Raw genomic sequence first — 23,859 nt, 5'->3', positions numbered from 1 at the left:
CACACCGGGCTCAGACCCCCGGCCCCAGCAGGAGCGGGTGGGGGGCAAACAGGGCTCCGAACCCCCAGCCTGCCTGCAGAGCCCGTGGCTCGAACCGCTGTTCTCCCTTCACACAGAAGCTCTATGCGGCCCCCACCCGAGGGCGTCGCAGATCTGGGAACTCGCTCCCGCACCTTGGCCCTTGCTGCTTGCTTCGCCCAGCTGCCCTGCGTCCACCTCCTACACCGGGTCAGGCTGCCGTCCCGGCACGGATTCGCCTCCCACTGGCTTCCATGCAAGCGGCCGGCCGCTCCTGCTGCAACATCCTGGGCGCCATCTCTGGTTTGGGGTAGTTCTTAAACTATTACTGAATCTATCACATTTGGTTTTTCCCTTTCCTTAATAGAGTCCACGTGCATGCGGACGAGGGCCCTGTGTCTATGTCCCTGTGACCCCGAGGCCACACCTCAGAGCAGCGGTGCACAGACCACTTAACCAAGGACCTCCTTCTGGGGTTTGCCTTCCTGTTGCTTCTGAGATGTGTGGTTTGTCCCCAGAAATGAAGACATGGATCAAACTCTCTGGGGCACGTGTGAGATGGCTTCTGAAGTTTTCAAATTATCAAAAGACTTCCTATGTCTGCATTCCTCAATGTCCAAATGATTATCTGAACACAGCACGTGTCCCAGAGCCCATTTCCCACGTCACAACACCCTCTGATGCCCACAGAGAACAGACACACAAGGGAAAACTCTCCAAAGAAGACAAATGACATCATTCCGACTTAGGTTCTCCAAAGAGCAGCGGGAATTGGATTGGCCTGGTTGCTCACCAACATGCTCAGAATAAAAGAGAGAGAGAGCTCCTCATGTTTCCGAGCGGCCTCCATTCCAAGGGGAAGCTGGAACTGAAAGGTCGGCCCCTCCAGGCTTCGCTTTGGGCCACTTTTTCTCATTTCCAATGAAGATAAGATAACCTCTTCTCAAGTGAAAGAGGTCAGTGACTTGCCGCTTTGGGGTCAAGGCATTAAGTCAGTGGACTAGAGTCAATGTCTGTGAGCTCTGTGGGGGGCGCCCCAAGACCCTGCCTTTAGCTTTCTCATTTTCAAAAACCCTTGCAAAGGCATGAATGGAGAAAGACACGAATGTTCTGCGTATCAAACTTGGAAGTGCAAAAAACGAGGATGGGCTGTAATAGGCTAGACAGGAGAATTTTTAAAATCCTGATTCAAAACTATCATGGTGTCTGGACATGGAGTCAACACCAAACAAAACATGACAAAGTGGAAGCCTTGCGGTTTGACCGCACAAATGCGGGACGTACGGTGTTTGAGACAACTGACAATCACTGATTTTAAAACGTTCAGTAAAAGGCAAATGGCCACACAACCTTACCCTCTTACCCACCAACCCGCACGGAAGAGCATTCCATTCAGCAAGGAACAAAGGGAGAGCACGAGAAATGAGAGATCATTTCTATGCCTGACTTTCACTTTCATACTTTATCCTCACAAATAAATTGTCAAGGATCGACGTTATTGACATCTGGCACAGTTGCCTTGCGGACAATCTGTTCTCGTGCATAGAGGGCAGTTTTTAGGAATCGATCTAGTTAAGGGAGTACTGGCTATTGGGATGGAATATTAATATGGGATATTACTTCTTGTGTGCCTGAGTTAAGTCACTATTAACCAACTCAACCAACCACTCACCAACCAGATGCCACAAAGTCTCCTATCATTTCAAGGATTCAGACAACAATGTTTTAAGATTCTGGAATGATTAGGGGGCCTGGGTGGCTCAGTTGGTTAAAGCAACTGCCTTCGGCTCAGGTCATGATCCTGGAGTCCCGGGATCGAGTCCCGCATTGGGCTCCCTGCTCGGCCGGGAGTCTGCTTCTCCCTCTGACCCTCTCCCCTCTCATGCTCTCTCTCACTCTCTCTCTCTCAAATAAATAAATAAAATCTTTAAAAAAAAAAAAGATTCTGGAATGATTATTTTACTTTATATTTAGAAAGCATCCGGTCTGGAGATGCTGAGAGGGGAAAGGTATTCACTCATGGCTCTTATGATTCACATCAATCTCTTAAAACTGTGTTTGTGATCCAGAGTCTATTTTGGTAGCTGGTTAGAGAGCAGCTCTGTCCTCCTGCTCTGCCATCATCATCATCATCACCCCCCGAGCCAGCCGTTATGAGCCTGGGTCGGGAGGCTGTGGGTCCAGCGCAGAATTTCTGGTAAAGGGCAGAATCCTTGAAGAAAAGATTACATATATGCTTCTCACTTGGCCCCACAATCAATGACTGCAACTGGAAATATTATCTTCCATAGGAAAAAAAAAAAAAAACCTAATAGTACAATGGGATATGAAAACAAAAATAAGGAAACCACACGGTTTCTGTCTTCCTTGAATATAAGCTCTTCCCAGACACGTTCTTAGGTGAATTAATTGTGAACCTGTATTTACACTTGTGCTTCGCTGCTCAAGGAGCTCACCATCCCCCCGCCCCCGAACACGGTGTATTCACTGCCCTATTCAATTCTTTCCCACTTTTAATAAAGTAGCTGAAAGCTGTTTTTCTCCAGGGACACTTACGGCCTAGTTCAGCTGACGTGACCCGTCTTCTCCTGCAAATTCCCGATGTCAGCAGCAGCCGTATACCTACTGGGACCAAGCTGGGTGCCAGATGCTTCATGCATTCCCGCGCTTTACAGGTCGGTTTTGCTGGGATGGCTTTGTGTTGAGTTGGGAAAATCAAGCTACGTGTGTTTGGATTCTTTCTACCCTACAAATCTCTGACGAGGCGGGGCTCTTGAAGGAAACAGCCTGAGCTGGATGTGAAAAGGACACCCCACCGACACACAGTTTATCCAGATGCCTGAGCCAAAGGACGCTGAGCCATGAGGTTTCGACGTGGACCAACCACAGGAGAGGCACCGACTCATGGCTTCCCAAAAGCCGACCGCCACCAAGTCACCTGCTGGTTTCGAGCAAACGATTGCACTTTGGAAGGGAACAGGATCTGTGTGGGTCAGCTTCATGAACGCTGGGAACACCTACACTTCAGGAGGGTTTTAAGAATCACCGCATCAAGCCGCGGAACACAAGAAAACAGCTCCCGGTCTGACTCACGCCCTCTGCTCCTCCCCTGCCCCGCGCACACGTATCGCGGCCCACCGAGCAGTGTGAGCAACCATCTCCGCCTCTTGAGGACTCCCGGGGTCCCCGGGGCTGTAGCACCAGGGTCTGACACACAGAAGGCGATGTGACCCGACAGGAGAAACTCCAGCTGAATGACTTGTGTATCGTAGTCCCAGCTGCATTACAATTTCCCAGGTAACAAACATGGATTTAATCAACTCTTCAGAAACCAGCGCTCAGGGAGCCCACACACCCCAGATGAGCTGACACCCCTGAGGACCCCTGCCCAGAGCCCTTCTGAGGAGCACAGCCCCGGAGAGCAATCTCCAGGCCCCTCCCATCTCAATTTTCAGACGGAAGAAACGAAGAGAAAGCAGGGCCCGAGAACAGGGGTGCACCCCCACCCTGATATCTGGAATCTGGAGTGTGAGCGAGGTCACAGGCTGCATGCACAGCACCAGGCACCTGCAAGATCGAGCACCTGGTCCCAGGAAAAAAGGTGCAGACACGGCCGCCCCCACCCCCACCAGCAAGGTGGAGACCTTCGAGGACTCTCCCTGGGGCCCTGGTGACCTCAGTGCACCTCAATGACGGGCCTGCTTCCCACCTGCACCCCCACCGCACCGGGTCAGGAAGCTAGCACTCTGCTCCTCCCAGCCGTCTGAACGCGCTGGATGAGCCTGGATGAACACCCTCCCCGGCGGGCACGCCAGGCGGGACAGCGCGGCCAGAGAACCAGGTAAGAGAGCTCGGCGGGTATTTACGAAGGACAGACAGCACCAGACAGCGTGATCCCACCGCGTACCTAGCCTGAAGCTGATCTGACGGTGAACCTTCTGGAAGCCCGACTAAACGAACAAACACAGTGAGGAAGTGAGCACTTATGAAAAGGAATATGGTTCAAGGATAATTTATATTGGATCCACACCACGAGTTTCACATTTTCAGACTTAACGCTATTTCTCTAAATTACACACTCAAGTCATTTCTTAATGTTGAAACTGCATGTGTTTATTATCTCCTTACAGATTTTCCATGGGCTGGCCCTTCTAAACAGATGGTCACAAACTGCTGCCGACATGGAGAAACAGAAATCCAGTTTCATTTTGGAATGAAATGCTTTCACTCAATGCTTCAATGTTTATTTATATTTGTTCAGGGTATATTAATTTAAGGCAGAACTATTTTCAACAATCCAATATTTTTATTTGGGAGGTAGCCACAGAATGGCTAACTGTTCTCCCTGGAGGGTAACTGGATTTTATTGTTCTGTTTCCAAGAACTTTTGTAGGCACTTTGTTTCCCCAATATAACCGTGCCAGAGGTTGAACAGGGCCGCGTGCAAACTGCCTCACGGCCGCGCAGGAGGCCCCTCAAGGGGCAGCTCATCACAGCCCCACCTGCATGCACGGTGACGCCCACTGGATGCCCCCGGCTGCCCTCCCCTCGGGCCAGGACCACAGACCTTGAGCCAGAGCCCCCCGTGAACCCGCACAGCGACAGGGCCATCCATCAGCTTGGCGGGAATCCATCTTAGCCGAACTCCTTGCTTAGATTCAATCACATTGAACGGCAACCAGCATCAGCCGATCCTGTACTTTGCAGTAAGAAACACGTTTCCCTCCTCAACACTCTGCCCACAGATCGTAACACAACCAGCACATCCCGGGGAGACTGTCTTTCTTGTGACTTCACTGCAATCTCATTGTGTACCCTTTACAGTACCTTTACTCTTCTAAAATGTAATAATGTCAGCAGATGAAGGCTATAGCTTTCGGCAGGACCATGCAGATGAAACGTGGTTTGAAAGGTAGGCATTGACCTGTGCAAGCGTTCACTGCCGACTCCAGGGAGTTATGCTCAGCTTGCCAGGACACAGGCACCGGACCACGGTACAAGTCAATTTAAAATGAACGAGGAGGACATCAACACAGGGAGAACGCAAGGCTACCGAAAGTTGGTGGAAACTAGAGTCAGGTTAATATACAGAAGGCACGTCTGCTGTGGATCGAGTCCAGAGCTGACACAAAGAGGGAAGGAAACGCAGCATGAATCGGACAGCAGGGAGAGAAAATGCCACTTGCTGATACTGAAGCAAGAGAGGAAATCTTCCTGTGGCCAACGCATGAGCTGCGTAGTGAGGCCGGCCGCAGACCTGCTGATATCGTGACCAAGGACAGGGCTTCCGAAGGGTGTGCCCCCTGCAGCTTAGAGCGAGGCCCCAGATCTTACTAATCTTACTAGAGGAGCTCGGCTGCACATACACTCCCCTCCCTGCTTGCCCAAGGTTCCTGTGCAAAAAGATCAAGAATAGTGTCTATTTCTCTCATGCACATTTGTTATGTTTTCTCAGATTTTGATAAATACTGCTCTCCTCCAGATGTTAGGGGCCTGGAATGCATCTCTTCTCTGAAGTTGGTTAAATGAGGAACTGTTTGCTTTGAGAATCACATCAATTAGGAGTCTAACCATAACACACTGGATAGAAGAATATTCTTTACTTACAGCGGTGGCAGGCCAAAGTTCCCAAAAAGCCATCTGGGGCCCACTCAAGCACACAGAACTGGGTGATCCAGATCCTGAGTCTCTAGGGCAGTATTTCCAGCCTAAAAGAGGCTGTGAGCAGGTGTAGCCAAAGGGGTCCTTCAGCCATGACTAAAATTCCTAGTGAATACGCTGGTTCTGGGTGGTGCAGCTTCCGGGGGAACTGTCCACGATGGTTGTGAGACACACGTGTGGGTAACAGAATGAGGTCGGCTGCTAACTAGATACCAGTAAAGGCTAATGTTTAGTTTTAGGATTACTGACCTTTAGCCCTTCTTTGTGGGCGATAATTAGAGAGTAGAGACCATTGCCTTTTATGGCCCCGAAAGGTGCAGACTGTCGTAGAAAGTTGCAGCCAACAAAGACGAAACCCACGTGGCCACAGGCACGTTTGTGCAAACGTTATGGCCAAGTCCTATTAAATGTGTCTATTCTGATTCCTTAATAGAATGTATATAAAAGTGCAGCTGTGTCCCAGACTTCCCTGAACTACCTCGAGTAATCTGAGCTGTGCCTGCAGAAATCTCTCACAAATGGCCAATTATTTCTGAAGAGGGAAAAGCAGAAGCTAAATAAGAATTCTGATTTTCGGAGTCCCTTCCTCTAGCCCCACGCGGCAGCGGCCTCCATCGCTGGGGTGGACGTGGCCAGCCCGACACCGGCCCCAGAGCACCACCGGGAGCAAGGCAGGCAGGCCCGCGCTGACTGACCCCGGCTCGTCTCACTTACGCTTGAGGGGATTTTCCCTCCAGAGCTAGACTTCCCTTCCTGACCAGCTGGAGGAACGCACCTCTTGAATGTGACGGGGCTTCATCCCCTGTCCTGGAATCTTGTCTCTGGTCGGGCTGTTTGGATGATTTCTCCAATGAGCAACGTCGCAGACTGTTGATTTTTACTGTTCCTAGCGAGGCAGCTCTTATCTCGACAGTGCCCGCAGACTATGAAAGCCAGAGCGATGTCTTCACTCCAGCGTCCAAGAAGGGTGTGACAGGGCTATTACACGTGTAAACACAGAATTCACTTTCTCCTCAGAGGGCTGCTTGCCTTCTGTGGTGAGAAAACCCAGGGCTCGCCTGTCTGCATTCTCTGCACCCACGAGCTGGCGTCCCCGACCAAGGAGCTGCAATGGGCGCACCACCGCACCTTGCAGAGGGAGGAGGGCGCTTGGCAAGCGGGTCACATTCGCCTGCCCCAGGGCCTGGGATCACGGAGGGCTCAGCTCTCGGCCCGCCTTTGCTGTGTGTACACCCTCAACACTCAAAGGGAAAGGAAGCTTCCCAGGAGGTGGCACGCGAATCCAAGTGGCAAACTTAAGGCCAGCTCATTGCTTCCTACATCTGAGCCTGCCATTTACTTTTAATAGGTAAAGAAGAAAAAGCAGGAAAAATACAACCACGAAACCAAACGCCGTGACGAAAGGAGAATAGAAGCCCGATAACACAGACGAGAGCAGGACTCTAGTTCAAGAGGCACCCCACACTTGCTGGTGACCTCGCGCAAGTCACCTGACCTCTCTGGATCTCAAGGTCCTCACCTCAGAGCAGTGCCTGGACTGGCAGTTACCCAGGCCAACACCCTGCACTAGCATCCCATAATTTCTGCTGGGTGGAACCCGAACGGGCATAAGGGAAGGTGGGTCTCCTGGCCTATCACCCTCCAAGATCATCCTCCCAAAAATATGCTCATCATAAGCCAGAGCCAGAGCAAGATCCCAGCTCAGCCAAGGATGCTCAGCGTTCTCGGTGGCCTGGGAGCCCCAGGTATCTTGCTATGTCTAGCAGCAAACCCTACACAGGAGCCCCAGGGAAGAAAAGTGGGAGGACAGGGAGGAAGGTGCAGATCATTTGTACTGATTTTGGTAAGTTGAGCCTCATTCAAATTGGACATTGATAGTATTTGTAGTGATGATGGTGGTGATGATGGAGATGATGATGTTGATGATGGTGGTGATGGTGATGATGATGATGTTGATGATGATGTTGATGGTGATGGTGATGGTGATGATGATGTTGATGGTGATGGTGATGATGGTGGTGATATTGATGATGATGTTGATGATGGTGGTGATGGTGATGATGATGGTGATGATGGTGGTGATGATGGTGATGATGGTGATGATGGTGGTGATGATGGTGATGATGATGTTGATGATGGTGGTGATGGTGATGATGATGGTGGTGATGATGGTGATGGTGGTGATGGTGGTGATGGTGGTGATGATGGTGATGATGGTGATCGGTGATGATGATGATGATGATGGTGATGGTAGTGATGGTGGTGATGATGCTGGTGATGATGCTGGTGATGATGGTGGTGGTGATGGTGATGATGGTGATGGTGGTGATGATGATGGTGATAGTGATGATGGTGGTGATGATGGTGGTGATGATGATGATGTTGATGATGATGTTGATGTTGATGGTGATGGTGATGATGATGATGGTGGGGTAGTGATGTTGGTGTGTGTGTGTGTTCCATGGTGTGGGACAACAACTTTATTACAGTTTTATTTTGGTTCCTTTAATAATACATCACAGAAGGCATTCAATATAGCCCACCTTATTGTAAGTGCCATACTACAGAGAATTTTGTTCCATGTGTGTGCATGTGTGTGCATGTGTGTGTGTGTGTGTGTGTAGCTCTGATCAGCTTCCACATGAGCTATAATAGGTAGCTCACTATACTACTGTGGTGAGGTCTCAGTTATACAGATTTGGGATATTTCATGACACTGTATTCATCTACAAAGAATAGATAAAGTGGCTGCCGTGAAGATTGAGTGAATTAATATACATGGAGCTTCTGCACTGATGCCCTCTGAGTTCTCAGTCAATATTCACAAGCACGAATGCTGTTTGGTTTTTGGTGCTATTGCTGTTTTGTCTTGGGCACCTCTGACTCACCATCCACAACTCTGTCAGTGATTTTCTTAATAAAAAATTAATTATACAAAACTTGTCCAAGATACAGTCCAAATTCCTTAATAGGACCTGATCTGAATCCTGCCAAACCTCCAGCCTGTTTCTCCTTTTAGAGTATCACATGGTGACCTCGGTTTGCTTCATGAATCCAGCTTCTCTGGCTTCATATATTTAAGGAATTCCATAGGAATGCCCCAGATGTAGGAGCCAGCAGATCATGAAAGGCCTCATTTAATCCATATTCATTTATGTAAAAATTGAGCTAAGTCACTGCCCAGATACATACGTTATGAAAATTAAAACCTTGTCTGTAGAGAGGGCTTCCAGAAAGATTGCTCGTTCTAGTGTTTACTAAGGCTGGCTGCCAGGACACTCATTCTTGCTCAGAACCTGAGCAGGTCCTGCTTTCTGGAGTTGTCCTGGGCTCGGAGGGGGGAAGCGCTCTCATGAGCCCCAGAATAATGGCCTTCTGCATCCTGACTTCCCTCTTTATGGGCCACGTGTCCCAGGTGCAAAAGCAATCTGCTTCTTCTGTAAAGCATTTTGTATATCAGCTGCTCCTTTAGAAGGAGACTCTGTGTAGAGGCGTTGACATCAGAAACAATGCCATAAAGCAGAAGGGACTTTGAGTTAATGGCGGGAACACAGGATTGCAGTCACAGCTCTACTCTTGGTCAGCTCCCTCGACACAGGGCAACCACCTCACTTCTACTGAGTTGAGGTGAAGTGGTCAGAAGTCAGGCAGAAGTGGAGTCCAGGGCTGGCACATTCTGGGAAAATAGCATGTGCCAGAAAAGTTGGTTCACTTCGCAATAAAAAGCGATGTCAACAAATAACGTGTCATGTGCCGTGACTGGAAAAAGAGGGGAGGGTCACAAGGAACGGGGATATGCACAGGTGTCTATTTGACACCCATTGTATTCCTCTCTTTGCTTCAAAAATAATTTCTCCACTAGAGAAATTACGAAGAAAAGATTGCTATTCCCTTGCATTTGAATTAACAAATTTAGCCTGCGTAGGTAACAAGCGGTTATTATTTAACAGTGTGAAGCGTTAAATAAAACATTGACTTCAGTGGACTTCTAGGGGCCCATCAAATGGTGCTACCAAGAGCCGTATTTCGTAGCAGACAATGCATGTATCTCTGGAGATTAAAAAAAAAAAAAGTCAGAAATCTAGGACTTCCTGAATTTAAGGAATCTCTGACGGCAATGCCATTCTGTAAAATCTGCCAGATTCTGACATGTCCGACTCTGAGCAGAGAGAGGGGCCTCAGTTTCCCCACTGGGAGCAGGGCATTATACACGCCAAAGAATTTACTTAATTTAATAAGCAAAAGTGCAGAGAAAAGACGGGATGAGAACCCAAAGCTCTAAAACTAGTCTACTGAAAATCACTCTCGAAAAATTCATCTCAGGCATTTCTGAAAGTTATCTAACAACCAAGGGACAGTCCATTTATCCTTTTCTGTCAGAGGGAGAAGCCACTGATTTTTCTGAAAAATTGTTCTTGATTTGACAAGTCAGGAGAGAGCTGAGAATAAAATTAAATCATCGTGTCAGGGAAAGTATTCTAGAAGTTTCCATGGCCTGCTGTTATTCATTATAAACCAGGTTTTGAAAGTTTCCTACCATCGCTGGTCATCTGGGAGTGTCCAAGTAGCAAGACACAGGGCTTATGTATTTGAGCACTGTGGTCTCAGTTTGTCCACTGAAATTCTTAAAGAATTAAGTTATCAGGAAGAGTGCAACTTGATTTCTACCGTCAGCCATGCCATTTTCATTAGTTGGGCCTGCATTCTAAAAGTAATCACCCTGTGCTCTGGCCAATCTCCAGCTTTGATTGGATTTTGCCTGTGTCCGTTCCCTTTGGGATTTCTGGAAGAGAAGCAATTTTTCACTCCGACCCCCCAGCCCTGCTCGGTGTCGGCTCGATGATGCTCCCCAGACAGTCCTGACTCCAGGAGCACTACCTGGGGCGAGGGCGAAGTGTTCCTGACCTGGATACAAAACTTGGAACAGGGCTTTTAAGAATGATGATTCCATGACATTTTCAGGCATTAAGGGGAAATTTTATCGTGCACCAATCTATTTCCTTAATTTTCCTAATTGCGTAAAATGTTGCTGTCTTGTTTAAGAGCATCAGTCCCGGGAACATAAAACTGCAATCTTGGCTCCCAGACCATAGAGACCGGGTCTTAAGTGTCTCCGGCCCGGGGCCATCTGCACAATAGGATTGCCACCCACGAACATTTGCTCACAAAGCTAGCAAAGAAAGGAACTCTCGGTTATATAAGAACGTAAAACAGAGAAGGCCCAGCACAGTTTCGGGGCTCTGACCGGTTCTGGGTTTAAAAACAGGAGAACCAAGAGGATAAGGGAAAACTGTATGGGAGACCCGGTGAAGGGCTGGGAGGAAGACAGCCGAGCCGAAGGCATCTGCACAGCTTCCCTGGTGAAGAGGGACGAGCAGGGGCACATGGCAGCCCTTCGTTCCAGGCCTGCCATCTGCACAGCTTTCCCTGGTGAAGAGGGACGAGCAGGGGCACACAGCAGCCCTTCGTTCCAGGCCTGCTCTCCGGGCGCCCGGGACCCGGCCTCGCCGAGCCCGCGGCCCAGACCCACAGGAGGAATGCTCGGGGTGCGCTCGGGAAGGGAGTGTGGGGAGCAGTGCCAGTGGCTGGCCCTTCCCACAGGACGACTCAAGATGCAGAACGTGGCAGAGCAGAGCTGTAGCTGTGGTACAAGGAATTCCCCAGCTGCGGCCGACGCCCAGTCACACCCGAGCGGGTTCCGGGGGACCTGACGCAGGCAGGGGCGCTGAGACCCCCGCTCTGGGTGTCGGGCCTGCACCGTGTACCACAGCCCATTACTGAAGTGAGTCTGTCACAGCAGCTCAGTGATTTGCTCACGGCAGGGGCTCGATAAAGTCAGACGAGCTACGAGGGACGCCGACGTCAATAAAGGGAGTTGTAGGCCAGTTAAAAGCGAATTTGTTATCTTCCAGTGTACCCCATACTTGGAAGGTTTTTTAAAGTGGTTATTTGGGACAAAACTGCTTATCGTAGAATAGCAGTTGTTTAACAACAAATTTAACTTACTTAATGGTGTTTGAGGACAGTCTGTCCTCCTCAGTTATTCAAACTGTCTCTGAAACGTTGCTTACACCATTAGTCAATCTGGCAGATGCTTTCCCATGATTAACGTGCATTTAACCTTATTCCCTCTCCCCTCTGCCGAATCATGACTTTCAAAGGAGCAGACCAACCAGGATTCGATGCACTAATGTCTTTGATAGAACTCCCCTACCATCTGAGAGAATTTTTAAATCAGATTAAGCTCAGATTTCTTCTGGAAGAGCCGTGGGAGCGTGGTTCTGAGCCTCGGGCGTCTGCGTGAGCTGGTGCGCCCTGAGCTTTCCCGCGGCGGCAGGTGGGGGTCTGCCAACACCCGGGGCTCTGCGGTGACGGCAAACGCCTGGACATTTGGAAATGCTGTTACACTGGGGAACGAGACGTCAGCCTGGACACTGAATTTTAGAAATTTAAAACTTGAAAAAAAACCCGCGAACCTCTTTTTAACCATCGGTCGGTGTGACTGGATTTCAGGAATCCTAGGTCACCAGTGTGGGTCTAGCCGCGGCTCAAGTGAGTTTTCAGTGGTCCTACCATGGCCTCGGCCGTGTGCCAGCCCAGGGGGCCGCAGGGGAGAGCCCCGTGTCCCCTGGAGTGGAGCAGGAGTAGTCCTGACCCCTCAGACCGTCTGCGGACGACCCTGGACCGTGTCCACGTCTCCTCTCGCCCTCCGGGTGGCCTTCCTGACCCGCTGCCATGTCCACTGGTGCCCTGCACTCCCAACCTGGCTCCTCGTGACCGGACGCAGGATGGAGTGTGTCAGCACCGGCTACGCCCAGCTCACTGGCAGGGCCCAGCGCAATCCTGAAAACGCGGGCCCTCGTGGTCAAAACCCTGAGGAAGCTCAAGCTGGCGGCAGTGAGCGGTTAAACCAGACGCAGACGGGGAAGCTGCCCAGGCCGCTCCCAGGAAGCCAGCCCTGCTGCTAATGAAATACTTCCATAAATATTTACGTCCCAACCAACCAGGGCCAGAAAACCTGTCCATCTTCTTGGACAGGAGATAAATGAGTGGATTACCTGCCCACAGATGTCAGATGATTCATGCTCTGGGGGACCCCGTTCACCTGGCAGCCAGGAGAGGGTGGCCAGCAGGTGAAGGCCAGCCTCGTGGGACGCAGTGGAGGGCAGACCCTCACGACGTCGCACGTCGGCTTCGAGACTCATGTGCCTCCTTTCCTGGAGCAGAGGATTCAGTAAGAGAGAGGTGCGGGGCTCTTGGCAGGGAGAAGAGGGAAGTTGTGGGGTTGGCCACGGCGGGCCTCGCCTCCAGGACACGCATGCAGCTTCGGCATCTTCTGGTAGCAAGGGGCCCCTGTCCCCAGCAGCGGCACATGGTGGGTCCATGCCAGCAGCTGTGATCCAGGGATCGGAAACCCGCTAGGAGGCCACTTGGAGACCTGGCCAGGGAAGGAAGCTGAACGCAGAGGGTGAGACGCGAGAGGATGCGCCATTGAAAACAAGGGGCCACATCCAAGTAGCTGTTAGGCTCAGGACAAGAGTGAGCGCGGCTTCTAATCAATGAGTCATGAAAGTCGATCTGAAAGGATAGGAAAGACACAGTCTCCCCACCCCCCTGCATTTCGTAAACTCCATTTTTATGCACAGATTTTCATGAGCTAGACCTTTCCACTTGCTTGCAGGCGCAGCCTGGCGCCCAGGAAGCCCCTCTTCATATTCTGTGGCTTAGCCAAGAAACAGCCTTCACACTCACTTTTTCTCATTCAGCTGTCGAAGTATAAATAAACGGAAAAAGTGCCCAACACCTCCTTGTAAGTAACTTCAAATTTCCAGCTGACCTTTATGAGTCTTTCCTCTGCGTGGTAAGGCCAAAAAAAAAAAAAAAAAAAAAGCCTTTGCTTTTTTAACTTGTCTTTATTCGTTCTTATTTTATTGTGAATGAGTAATTCCCACAATTTTCCACCAAGCCTCCTCCAGTGTCTCCTCATCTTAAAAATGGAGAAAAAAAATCAACTGAACTAAATAAATATCCTAATAAAAATCTCACTAAGAATTCTGCCAAGTGTGACACAATTAAGACCGTGTAGTTCCTGCCTCGCACACGCCTCCTGCCACACCCAGCATCCTATCTGCTCTCCTAAGAAACAGCGCAAGCATCCCGCTTTCCACAAGTTTGCGACACGCCTCTTCGCTTTCAGGAAAGACCCGCCTTAGAAGCTGTTTTCACTAACGGAAGGCGATCTGCAGACGGTGAGATGAAAAACGGAGAGACGCGCCCGCGGCGCCCACCGTTGGTCGGCAGCGGGCTCACCTGCGGGCACGGAGGCCGCGCTCACCGAGCACGAGCTCCCGCCCCGGGGACCCAGCAGCATCTCCGCTCCAGCCCCAGAGCACTGGGCAGAGTCTGTGAGCATCCAGGCTTTATCTCCACCTATTTTGTGTCTTTTAGCAAGATGTATCCTCAGGTATCAGTCAGAAAAGCCTGACAGGTGAGTTTTTGGGTCTGGGAACACTCGGAAAGTCTTCCACATAAATTAATAGTAATGACTTCTTTACACTATTTAGTCTTACAGGAGATTTCACCAAGACGCCCTGCTTTCAGGTGGTAGGCAAAACAGAACTAAATAAAGGTCTCATTGAAGACATGTCCCTGTGTCCTTCAGGGCCTTGTGGGTAATTCTCTGAACACACCTGGGAGATGGAAGCAGCATCTCCGGATGTCCCCGCAGATACCATGCCTGACGGTCGCGTCTTCTCAATCACTGCCCCCCACCCCTTGTCCTGGGGTTCCTGCCTCACATGGAAAATACATGTGGGATTATAACAGAGTTTTCGCTCATGGCATCCTCTCCTAAACCTGGATTTAAGGGCCCATTTCTTCATCATGCATCCTACAGATTGCAATTTGCTTTTGAAGGTTTAGTAATCCTATTCACCTACAAATGTCATTTCACATTTAATCATCAAGCTCACTGGTCAAAAAAAAACCAAAATAAAGTAGCTCCGGTCTCTCTCCCAAGCATTGCCACTCAGTCCCTGGCCACATCCAGAAATCCAAACCCAAACTTCTCACCTGAGTTGACAAGCATGAATCGTTCACTGTGATGCCATTAGACAGCTCTTAACAGCAAAACCAAGTCCTGTCTCACACCCAGTGCCCCCTGCTCTGTCCTGGCCCGGCCTCTTAGCAGGCAGGTGGCAGGAAGCCTCTCTGAGCAGCCGCTGAGCCTCTCTGAGCTCAGCTGAGCCGCTGAGCAGACGGTGCTGGGCAGACGAGCCCCATGGACACAGGGCACATGTGGCGACCCTGAGCTCACCCCGTCTGCCGGGTAGAAGGCTGCCTGTCTAAAATGAAAGACTTTGTTTCAGATAAAATTTGGGAGATGCATGTCTGTGAATTTGGTATTTGATTTGACACAAAAATCGTAGAAGTTGACATTTTTAATGGGTGAAATACTGACATCTCATATTTTCCTTGAAAGAGCCTTGAAGGCTGCGGGGTCCTCTGTGGAAGAAAGGTAAACACGGGGGTCTCCCGGGGTCCTGCAGTCCCTGCGAAGGGGCTAGGCTCAGGGTCCGGGTGTCCTTTTGTTCAGTGGAGTACAGCCACCATAGTCTTGTACTGGCTGCAGGCACAGGATACCGCGATCCCACAACTCCGCACATCTCTCGGTGCTCCCCACGTCGGTGTGGTCACCAGCTGTCAGTAAACACTAGCACAGAACTACTGACCACACTCCCTGTGCTGGACTTTTCATCCCCGTGACTTACCTGTTTTGTGTTGGAAGTCTGTGCCTCTGAATCCCTTTATCTCCTTCACCCATCCCCGCTCACCTCTGCTCTGCTGACCAGATGGTTCTCTGTACGTAAGTCTGGTTTTTTGTTTGTCTCACATATATGAGTAAATCACACATATGAGTAAAATCATATGGTATATGTCATTCTCTGTCTGACTTATTTCACTTAACATCATAAATATATAAAGAACTTACAAAAGTTAACACCAGAAAAACAAATAATCTGATTAAAAATGGGCAAAGGACCTAAACAGACCTTTTTCCAAAGAAGACATACAGATGGCCAACAGACACATGGAAAGATGCCCAAGTGTTGGCGAGGATGTGGAGAAAGGGGAACCTTCTTACACTTGGTGGGAATGCAAGCTGGTGCAGCCACTCTGGAAACTATGGAGGTTCCTCAAAAACTTAAAAATAGAGCTACCCAGGACCCAGCAATTGCACTACTAGGTATTTACCCAAACAAAATGAAAACACTAAAACACTAATTTGGAAAGGTACATGCACCCCTATGTTTATTGCCGTTATCTACAACAGCCAAGACATGGATGCAGGCCCAGTGTCCACCCACAGGCGCGCGGATGAAGAAGAGGTGTGCGCACGCGGGCAAACACACACGGAGCGGAGCGTTACTCAGCCACAAAAAGGATGATCTCTTGCCATTTGCGACATGGATAGACCTAGACAGTCTAATTACCTTTGGAAAAATATCTTAAGCTATGCTCAGGGCAAGGTAAGGATCATTTTATGCTACCTCAGAAAATCATCATCAACTTTGAAAAAAATTAGAATAGTGCTAAAATATTACTTGGAAAATGCAGGGGTGCTTTTAGGGTTTCTCACAGAACCAAAGATTCCTCTACACCCGCAGTCACTGGGGGCCTTAAGAGAGGAGACTTTCGTGTCTGTAGACTCGAACAGACGCTGTGCTGTGGCGGGGGAGGGGTCCCCGTCGCTGGCAGGTGCGGCATCTCAGCGGGCTCCTGCCTCACCTGCATCTCGTGCCTGCAGTCGGTGCCCGTGTGACCTCTGGGGGCCTAGGGGCCACGGCTGTCAGTCTCGTCATGATGCTGCAGGTGCCGCCCAGAAGGGGCAGGTGGGGGAGAACATGCCCTTCCTCCGTCCACCTGGCGGCAAGCACGCGGAGGCCCAGCAGGAATGACGGGCTCTTACCCACCAGGCCGTCCTCCCCCCCGACGTTAGACCCCCCGGGTCCCTGAGACTCACACTGCGCACCCTTCCAATCAGCAAAACCACCCAGTACCACTCAGTACAGAACAGCCCAAGGCTTCGAGCAGGAGAAGAATCACGGCCGAGTGTCCTTCTCCGACAAACTTCCCGCGAGCCGTCTCCCGCAGGCTCCCTGCTGCGCCGGCTGGCGGGGCCCCGGCGGCTCAGCTCCCCCTCTCGGAGGCCACGAGGGCGTGCGACACCGCACACAGCCCGCAGACCCCGGGTGCCTTGGGGACTTGTACGGTGGGCCGTGCCCCGCGGACAGGAGCCCAGGACAGCCTCCCTAAGAAGCTGCGTCCTGGAGGCCACACGGGGCCAGTGGGCCAGTGAAGGAGCGGCCCCGGGGGAGGGACCTGAGCAGGCCCCGGGCTCAGAGAGCCCCGGCATCTGGCTCCTGCGCTCCTGCAGAGGCGAGGGGGTGGGCAGGCTGGAGCACATGGGCTGGATGTCGACCTTCCTCTATAGCGACATGCTGCCCGTCCCTCGGTGAGAGCTGTGGAAGGTCCTAACTACCCCAGAGACGGCGGGAATAAGCATCTGACAGTCAACAAACCCTCGAAACAAGTGGGCCACGTGGGAGAAGGTTATCAGCTCGGCTTGGAAAATAAAGGACCCTCGCTGGCTGGGACTTAGCCCCTGAAAATGAACACTGCACCTTTTAGGAAGAAAACGCATCTGCCTAAATGTGGCTCACGTGTGTGCCCACGGAGCTGCCACGGTGCTCTTCTGAAACAGTTTCCTCTCCACCAAGAACAGCCTCTCTCCTGGAGTCCTTCCAAGACCTGCTTGTTTTTTCCCTAATAAGGATAATTATCTCCAAAATATCAAAATGATGAAGTGGTCATGAGCGGTACCGAGCTGACCATTACACGGTTTGCACAAAGCGGCTTGTGTGCCTGGAGACTCTGGTTTTTATTTAAGGTATGGGCGAGGAGGGGCGTCTCTGCCAGGACAGCCTAATAATCCTGCTCCCACTAGGCCAGGGCCCGGCTTTCCTGCTCTGGGGACGCCTCCTCACCACGAGCTCCTGGACACCCGGACCGCACTCCTGACAGACCAGCCAGTGAGACGCCCCTTGCGTTTCTCAGTTGGACGAGCAGCTGCTCCCACAAGCCACCACCATCCCCGTCCTCAAATCAAGAGCCCGGTCTGGTGTTTAATGCGCTGGGTCCACCATGGAAAGAGCTTCCTAGCGAGCACGTCACTGCTAGGAAGGAACAGGAGAACTGCCTCTTGTCCCAGCACCTTTTACTAAGAGACAGCAAAGCTAGACTGGACGTTCGTAAATGGACTGGGTTTCATATCGTATGTGTAAAAACCACCCACAGCTCGATTTCTGATTCTTTATCGAAAAGAAACCATTAAGAGTCTTGGACCCTTAGAGCCAAAGAACAGATTGTCTGATATTCGTGCAACATGATTAAGACCAGCTAAAACCAGCAAACATTCACTGAGGGCTCTGCATGCACCAGACGCCTGCTAGATTCATTGTTTCCTGTGAAGAAAAACCTCGTCCACCCAGTGATAAGGCCTGATTTCAGAGGCAAGAGATTACAGCAGATGATGGAGGGGGAGAACTCCTCTGGTCTGAGAACATCAGGGAGCATGCAATCCAGCTGTTCACTGAGCTCCTTTCAAGGGTAAGACATCACGTATACAAAAGGTGCTTAACTAGGAATCCCCATGGGTGCTTGCGGTTGCTCCTTTGTGATCTCTGTCTCCCTCTCTCCCCATCCCCAGATGCAGGAAGGAGCCTGATCCGTGAGACGCACACACACTGACCACAGAGAGAAACAGGGTGGGACAAAAATCAGAAAAATAAAAAATCACAGGCTCCTCGAACCTGCATCAGCAGGAAGTCACTGGAGAGACCCGTGGCCAGGAGACGGCCCCGCACGGGAACGTCTCAGAAGCAGCAAAGTCGCAGAAGCAGAGTCGTCTTCAGGTAGGAAAGCAGCCTTCGTCCCGCCCCTCCTCTTCCTCTGTCTTAGCTACTTTCATTCCCAGTGTTGCTCAACAGATTGGGACAGGTCTGGGTGATATTCTAGTCGTTTCTACCTTCGTCCATAAACATCTTTACTCAGAATTGAAAACCCTCTTTCCCGATACTAGTGCAAATAAAGCAAGAACCCACTTTTCTAGTGGAATTTATCCGGACTTGGTATAAGACCAAGACCAAATATGTGCTCTGAACTAAGGACATTAGAGAATGGTTTTCACAGTGTCTGAGGCATTGGCTAAACACACACAATCTGGAGATATTTAAAAGAAAAAAAAAAAAAGAACCAATTTTCTTTTAAATATCTGGAGATATTTAAAAGAAAAAAAAAGAGAACCAAAATGAAATAAAATAGCGACTAGCTTAGAAGCATCTTACAGATGCCATCAAATTCACCCCATGTGTCAGAGCTGTGTCTCTAAACTCCTTGATCTCATGAGATGAGCCAAACTGCGGGACGCTCGCCTGCCAGGCGGGCCGGGCCACCTCACTCACCGCCGCCACTCTTAATCCCACGTACATTCCTGGAGGGACTCGGGGTCCAACAAAGGCTTTAGGTTTAACTACTAAAATCACCATCATTTTTGGTGTATCATAAACACTTTTGTGCTTTTTGATGAAAGATAACATCCATAAAACATTTTCTGTGAACGTATTTTTAAATTATAAGATTAAACTCACTGCCTCTGTTTAATTTTAAATACTTCTTTGTAATTAAACTCACTTCATACAAAGACTGAGCTCATGTTTTATTAAAACCTAAACTTCAGCTTCTCGAACTGTTGATTCTATTCAAAAGGAATGCCAGAAAATGACATTTGAATTATTGCTTTCTTTTAGGGAAAAGAATGAAAGGATCCTTTGGTTTAGAAGTTCTGATTTCAGGGGACATTGTCTGCTTCTCTGGGTCTCAGACTTGGCACTCGAGCGTTGCTGGCCATGGGTGCCGCCGACCTGCACGTGCCCTGGGCGTGCTCCCCGGGGCCCTCGCACGTCTGCTGACCGCAGGCCCTGGGGAGGAGGTCCCTGGTCGACGGCTCTGAGGCCACCGCCCCCCCCCCCACTGGGAACAGAGCTGGAGAGATTCTTTCTCGTTCTAAACCTGCAAGAAAGCTCAGAGCGGGGGTAGATGTCTCCACTCACCTTGCAGCTGACGGCCCTTGTACAAATCCCTTGTTTTGGTTGGGTGAGCCCTGGCTGTGTTGTCGCATTTCGGCTGTTCGTACCTGTGAGGAGGGGAGGAAGGGAAAACGGGCTTGACACTCGGAAGGGGATGCTTTCTTCCGTTGCTCAGGCGCTCAAGCAAGCGCACCCGCCCTCGGCCTGCAGCACACATGTGGCATCGACTTCTCCCGAATGAGGACCGTTTTCGACCTCTGTGACAATTCACTATAATAAGCTTATTTTTCACAGTCAGTAGGAAGGAGCACACCGCACAGGGCTCTGCCTCGGCATCCAGTTTCTGAAACAAATCTTACGCAGGGGCTGCCGAACACCCCACCTCCGCACCTCTACCTGTTCCAGGACTCGACACGGTTCAGAGGGGAGGGGCCGGGGGGAGAGGAGGCCTGGGGTGCGGCCCAGGAAAGAAGGCAAAGTCTCAGAAGTTTAGATTTATGTATTACTGAAAGACCAGCTAAATCTTAAACTGATTCATGAAAGCTACAAAAGGTTGTCCCTGTATTAAGGGGAAGGGAAGGGAAGGGGAGGGAAGAGAGCGAGAGAGGGTGCTACGTGGCGCCCCACGTCCAGTGAACAGAAACTGCGGAGAAGGCCTGACAGGTGGGTCCTGACATGGGGGCAGGAGGTGTGGGTGCTGCGGACGCCCCCCTCACGAGAGCGGCTCCGTGGTGATTCTGGAGCGGACGGGACCCAGGGCCCCTCTCCCTCACGGGCTTCCCATGCAGGCCCAGGGCAACAGCGGGTGCTCTTGGGCGGGTCTTCGGAAACGCCTGTGGTCTGGGCACCGGGTACCACAGATGGGGAGACCCGGGCCACGTGGAGAACCGCCCCCGTCCAGTGGGGACACTGACGGAGAGAACCCGCCACCCCCAGCTCCCCATGTAGTCTGACGGGTGGACAGTGTGAGCCAGCAGGCAGGGCTGCAGGTGGAATGTTCTGGACTGAAGGCCTGCTGATTTCCAGGATGTGAACAGGTTCATTGGCTCCTCCCCACCCACTCTGCCCCATCTTCCTTTCTCACTCCCCAAGAAAGGGCTGGGAGCTCATACTTACTTCATAGGGATAAGTTCAGATTCTTATTTTTCCTTACTCTTTGTTTTCCCATCACGGGAAATAAAGGAGAAAGAAATGTCTCCCCGAGGGACACACTGTGAGTGTCCTTGCCCTGGTGGCCAGTCCTGGCGGGGCTGGCCGGCTGCGGCTGAAACGGAGCCAGGGGCCCCGCGCCCCTCCGGCCCCCCACCCGGAATAGCCTCTTAGATGCCAGAGAACGTAACACCCACTCCCGCAAACCTAATACGTCTTTTTGAAATGCTGTTTTTGAAATTAAAGAGTCCCTGACACACTCCAGCAAAGAGCTAAGCGGTCACGTTTTAACCAGTAGCCATTAGCTCATCTTCTTTTGAAATGCAGTGGGGTTCAGTACAGACAGCAGAGGGAACCACAGTCATGAGACTGTAAGGGGTGAGGGGACCCACGCCTCCCTGACCAGGGCGGCTCCTGTCCCCGCAGGGACATCGATGAGAGCCGAGCATTCGCCACGAGAAAATGAGCGAAAGCAGCATGCTCACGGAGGGTCGCTCGTGTCCAGGGACACATGCTAAACCTGGAGAACGCTCACAGTTTCAGGCTCTGGGCCAGCGTCTGTGGGGTTGGAACAGGTCCGACTGGCACCTACGTTATAGCAGTGACATCTTCACAGCTGAAGGCCCGCGAAACGTGAGCTGTAAAAAGACAAGCAGGTGCCCCAGCTCCTGATGGATGACGTGGAAACTCAAGCGCCCGGCCATTCTTGGGGATGCCCCATTTGCAGGAGTACCAGAGTGCACCTCGGGGACGGCCGCGGGCTACTCTGTTGGGTTAGAAGCTGAACTAGTAACAGGAACTCTGTGCGGAGCCTCCAAAATGCTAGAAGTCAGCACCAGCATCCTTCACCTGGGTGATAAGAGGCCATATCGTTCTAAACCCCCATTCTGAATCTTTAACTTTGCAGCAACCTGGAAGCTAGCCACACTGGTCATTCTGGTTCTGTTCCAAACTTAACCTGGAGATGCCTTAAGAATCCCAGCACTATGCTGACATGAAAAATGTACATTTAAATGACAGTATTCTGCCTCTTTTAAAGAATACTGGGAAATGCCTTAACTTGCAGAAATGGCAATCTCAAGAAATAGAACTAATGCCTTTGAAGTCTCAAATAAGAGAAATCCAAATTTAGTGTTGACATCCATCACATTCTTTTCAATAGTGTTTAACTTATTTGTATGAAAACAATGAACACCCCATGACTATCTGCTTGCCCATCAGATGCCAGGCTTTCTGCCAGGGAGAAATGCGACGTCACGCTCACATGGCCACGTGCACTCGACCCCTGAGAGAGGCGGTCTGTGGAGTCAGGGGACGGGGCAGCCCCGAGGCGAGGTAAGAACAGCCTGAAGCCAGCAGCAGGTGGTGAGCCCTTCATCGGCCATCAAGACGGTGAAAGAGGAATCTCTCCGTTCTGGGAGCGAATGCAGTAGCTAGCAACCAGCTTGCTCCATGCTTAGCCTGACAGCCCGTTCCAGCTCTCCCCACGACCCAGCAGCAGCCGGGCTCGAACCTGCCCCTCTCCTCCCAGATCCTATTGTGCCAGGCACGGCAGGGGCTCGTCCAGGTACCTGGGCCCCAGCTCACAGGCAGTCTGTACACCGTGGCCAAGATGTTAATTTTGACACCAAAAAGCAGGAGGACCAGGATGCACTTCTGCCCCTGGTCCAACTCATGTTTCTACCCAGGTGATTATCCCAACTAGAGACTGTTAGGAGGAAGCTGCTGTCTACCTGGGCTGGCAAACAGCATACGTTTATTGTCCTCAGCACAGCCTACAACAAAATCCTGCATTTAAATTATCTTGCTTGGTGACATGAGGAAAAGGGAGCTGGCTTATAATGACAATGCATTTTATATTTATGGCTTCTGTCTTGGATTTTTATATTATTCTTCCCCATTGGCACATATAAATAGGATAATTGAGGGAGAAAACCTGAATCGTCTACCCAAATATAAAGCAAAACTATAAAGTATCTCCCTAGAACTGCTTATTTCAGGAAATCATAAGAAAGTAGCATGAATACAACAGAGGGTATTTAGGCAGGAGTACGGAGGACTTCCCGCGACTGTTCTGGCTGGTCACAGAGAACCAGCGGTAGGAGTGGGTTGGTGAAGCTGACCAGCAGCTTACCAGACAGCCCTTAATGTTGATAATTTTGACTGATTTCCCAACATCCATGTCTCCCTAGAGATCAATTTAAACTAATTCCATTTTTCTTGCCAGTGATGGGTTTAGTCATGGTCATATGATCCGACTCTGGCCAATAATCCATGCATTATATTTGCCAGGGGGCTTTTAGGGAAGGTTGTTTGGCTTCCTAAGAAAGAGAGAGGTGGGCGCTGTATGCTCTGAGCACTGTGGTGTCTAGATGAGATGCCCAGATCTCTGCAGCCATCCTGTGACCACGAGAAGAGTCTGTCCAAGGGCAAACACAACTGTGTCCTCAAGTGACATCACCAAATCACAGTGTCAACTGAAATGGAGTTTTCTCCATCTCTATAATTCTTACCTGAGGTAATAGAGTCCCTTGTTTATGCCTCCTTGTCAGATTTACCACTATTACAAATGAAAAACTTCCTAATTGATACACCCTACCTTTGGGCCAAAACAACTGGATTCTGGCTCAGGGCCCTCCACTGTGTGGGGCAGTGCTCACTCCCTCTGTCTGGACTGTGCTCCCACAGACATCGTCAGATTGCCCCCCAGCATCTTCAGGACTTGACTCCAACATGCTTTCCAGGGAGTGCCCCTGGCCATTCAATTCTAGTTGACCGGCCCCCCCGCCCCAGCATTGCCTCTCCTATTTCTGGAAGGAAGGAAGGAAGGAAGTAGGAAGGAAGGAAGGAAGGAGGAAGGAAGGAAGGAAGGAAGGAGGAAGGA

The 23,859-nt window shown here is 50.6% G+C and overlaps 1 protein-coding gene across 3 annotated transcripts in view; it reads right to left on the bottom strand.

The window, feature by feature from the left end:
- Positions 1-23,859, bottom strand: part of LOC118001898 (SPARC-related modular calcium-binding protein 2) — a 157,065-nt gene that overhangs the window by 18,550 nt on the left and 114,656 nt on the right. For all 3 annotated transcript variants that reach the window (XM_034992075.1, XM_034992073.1, XM_034992074.1), the window contains exon 9: positions 19,851-19,933. In XM_034992075.1, coding sequence (XP_034847966.1) covers positions 19,851-19,933 — 83 coding nt within the window. The remainder of the gene's footprint in view (positions 1-19,850; positions 19,934-23,859) is intronic.

This window comes from Mirounga leonina, unplaced genomic scaffold (genome assembly GCF_011800145.1).
Source record: "Mirounga leonina isolate KUSES-001 unplaced genomic scaffold, KU_Mleo_1.0 Mir_55, whole genome shotgun sequence".
In the NCBI taxonomy this organism is placed as follows: Eukaryota; Metazoa; Chordata; class Mammalia; order Carnivora; family Phocidae; genus Mirounga; species Mirounga leonina.
The sequence above is the reverse complement of the archived record's forward strand: the minus strand, read 5'-3'. Positions and strand labels throughout refer to the sequence as shown.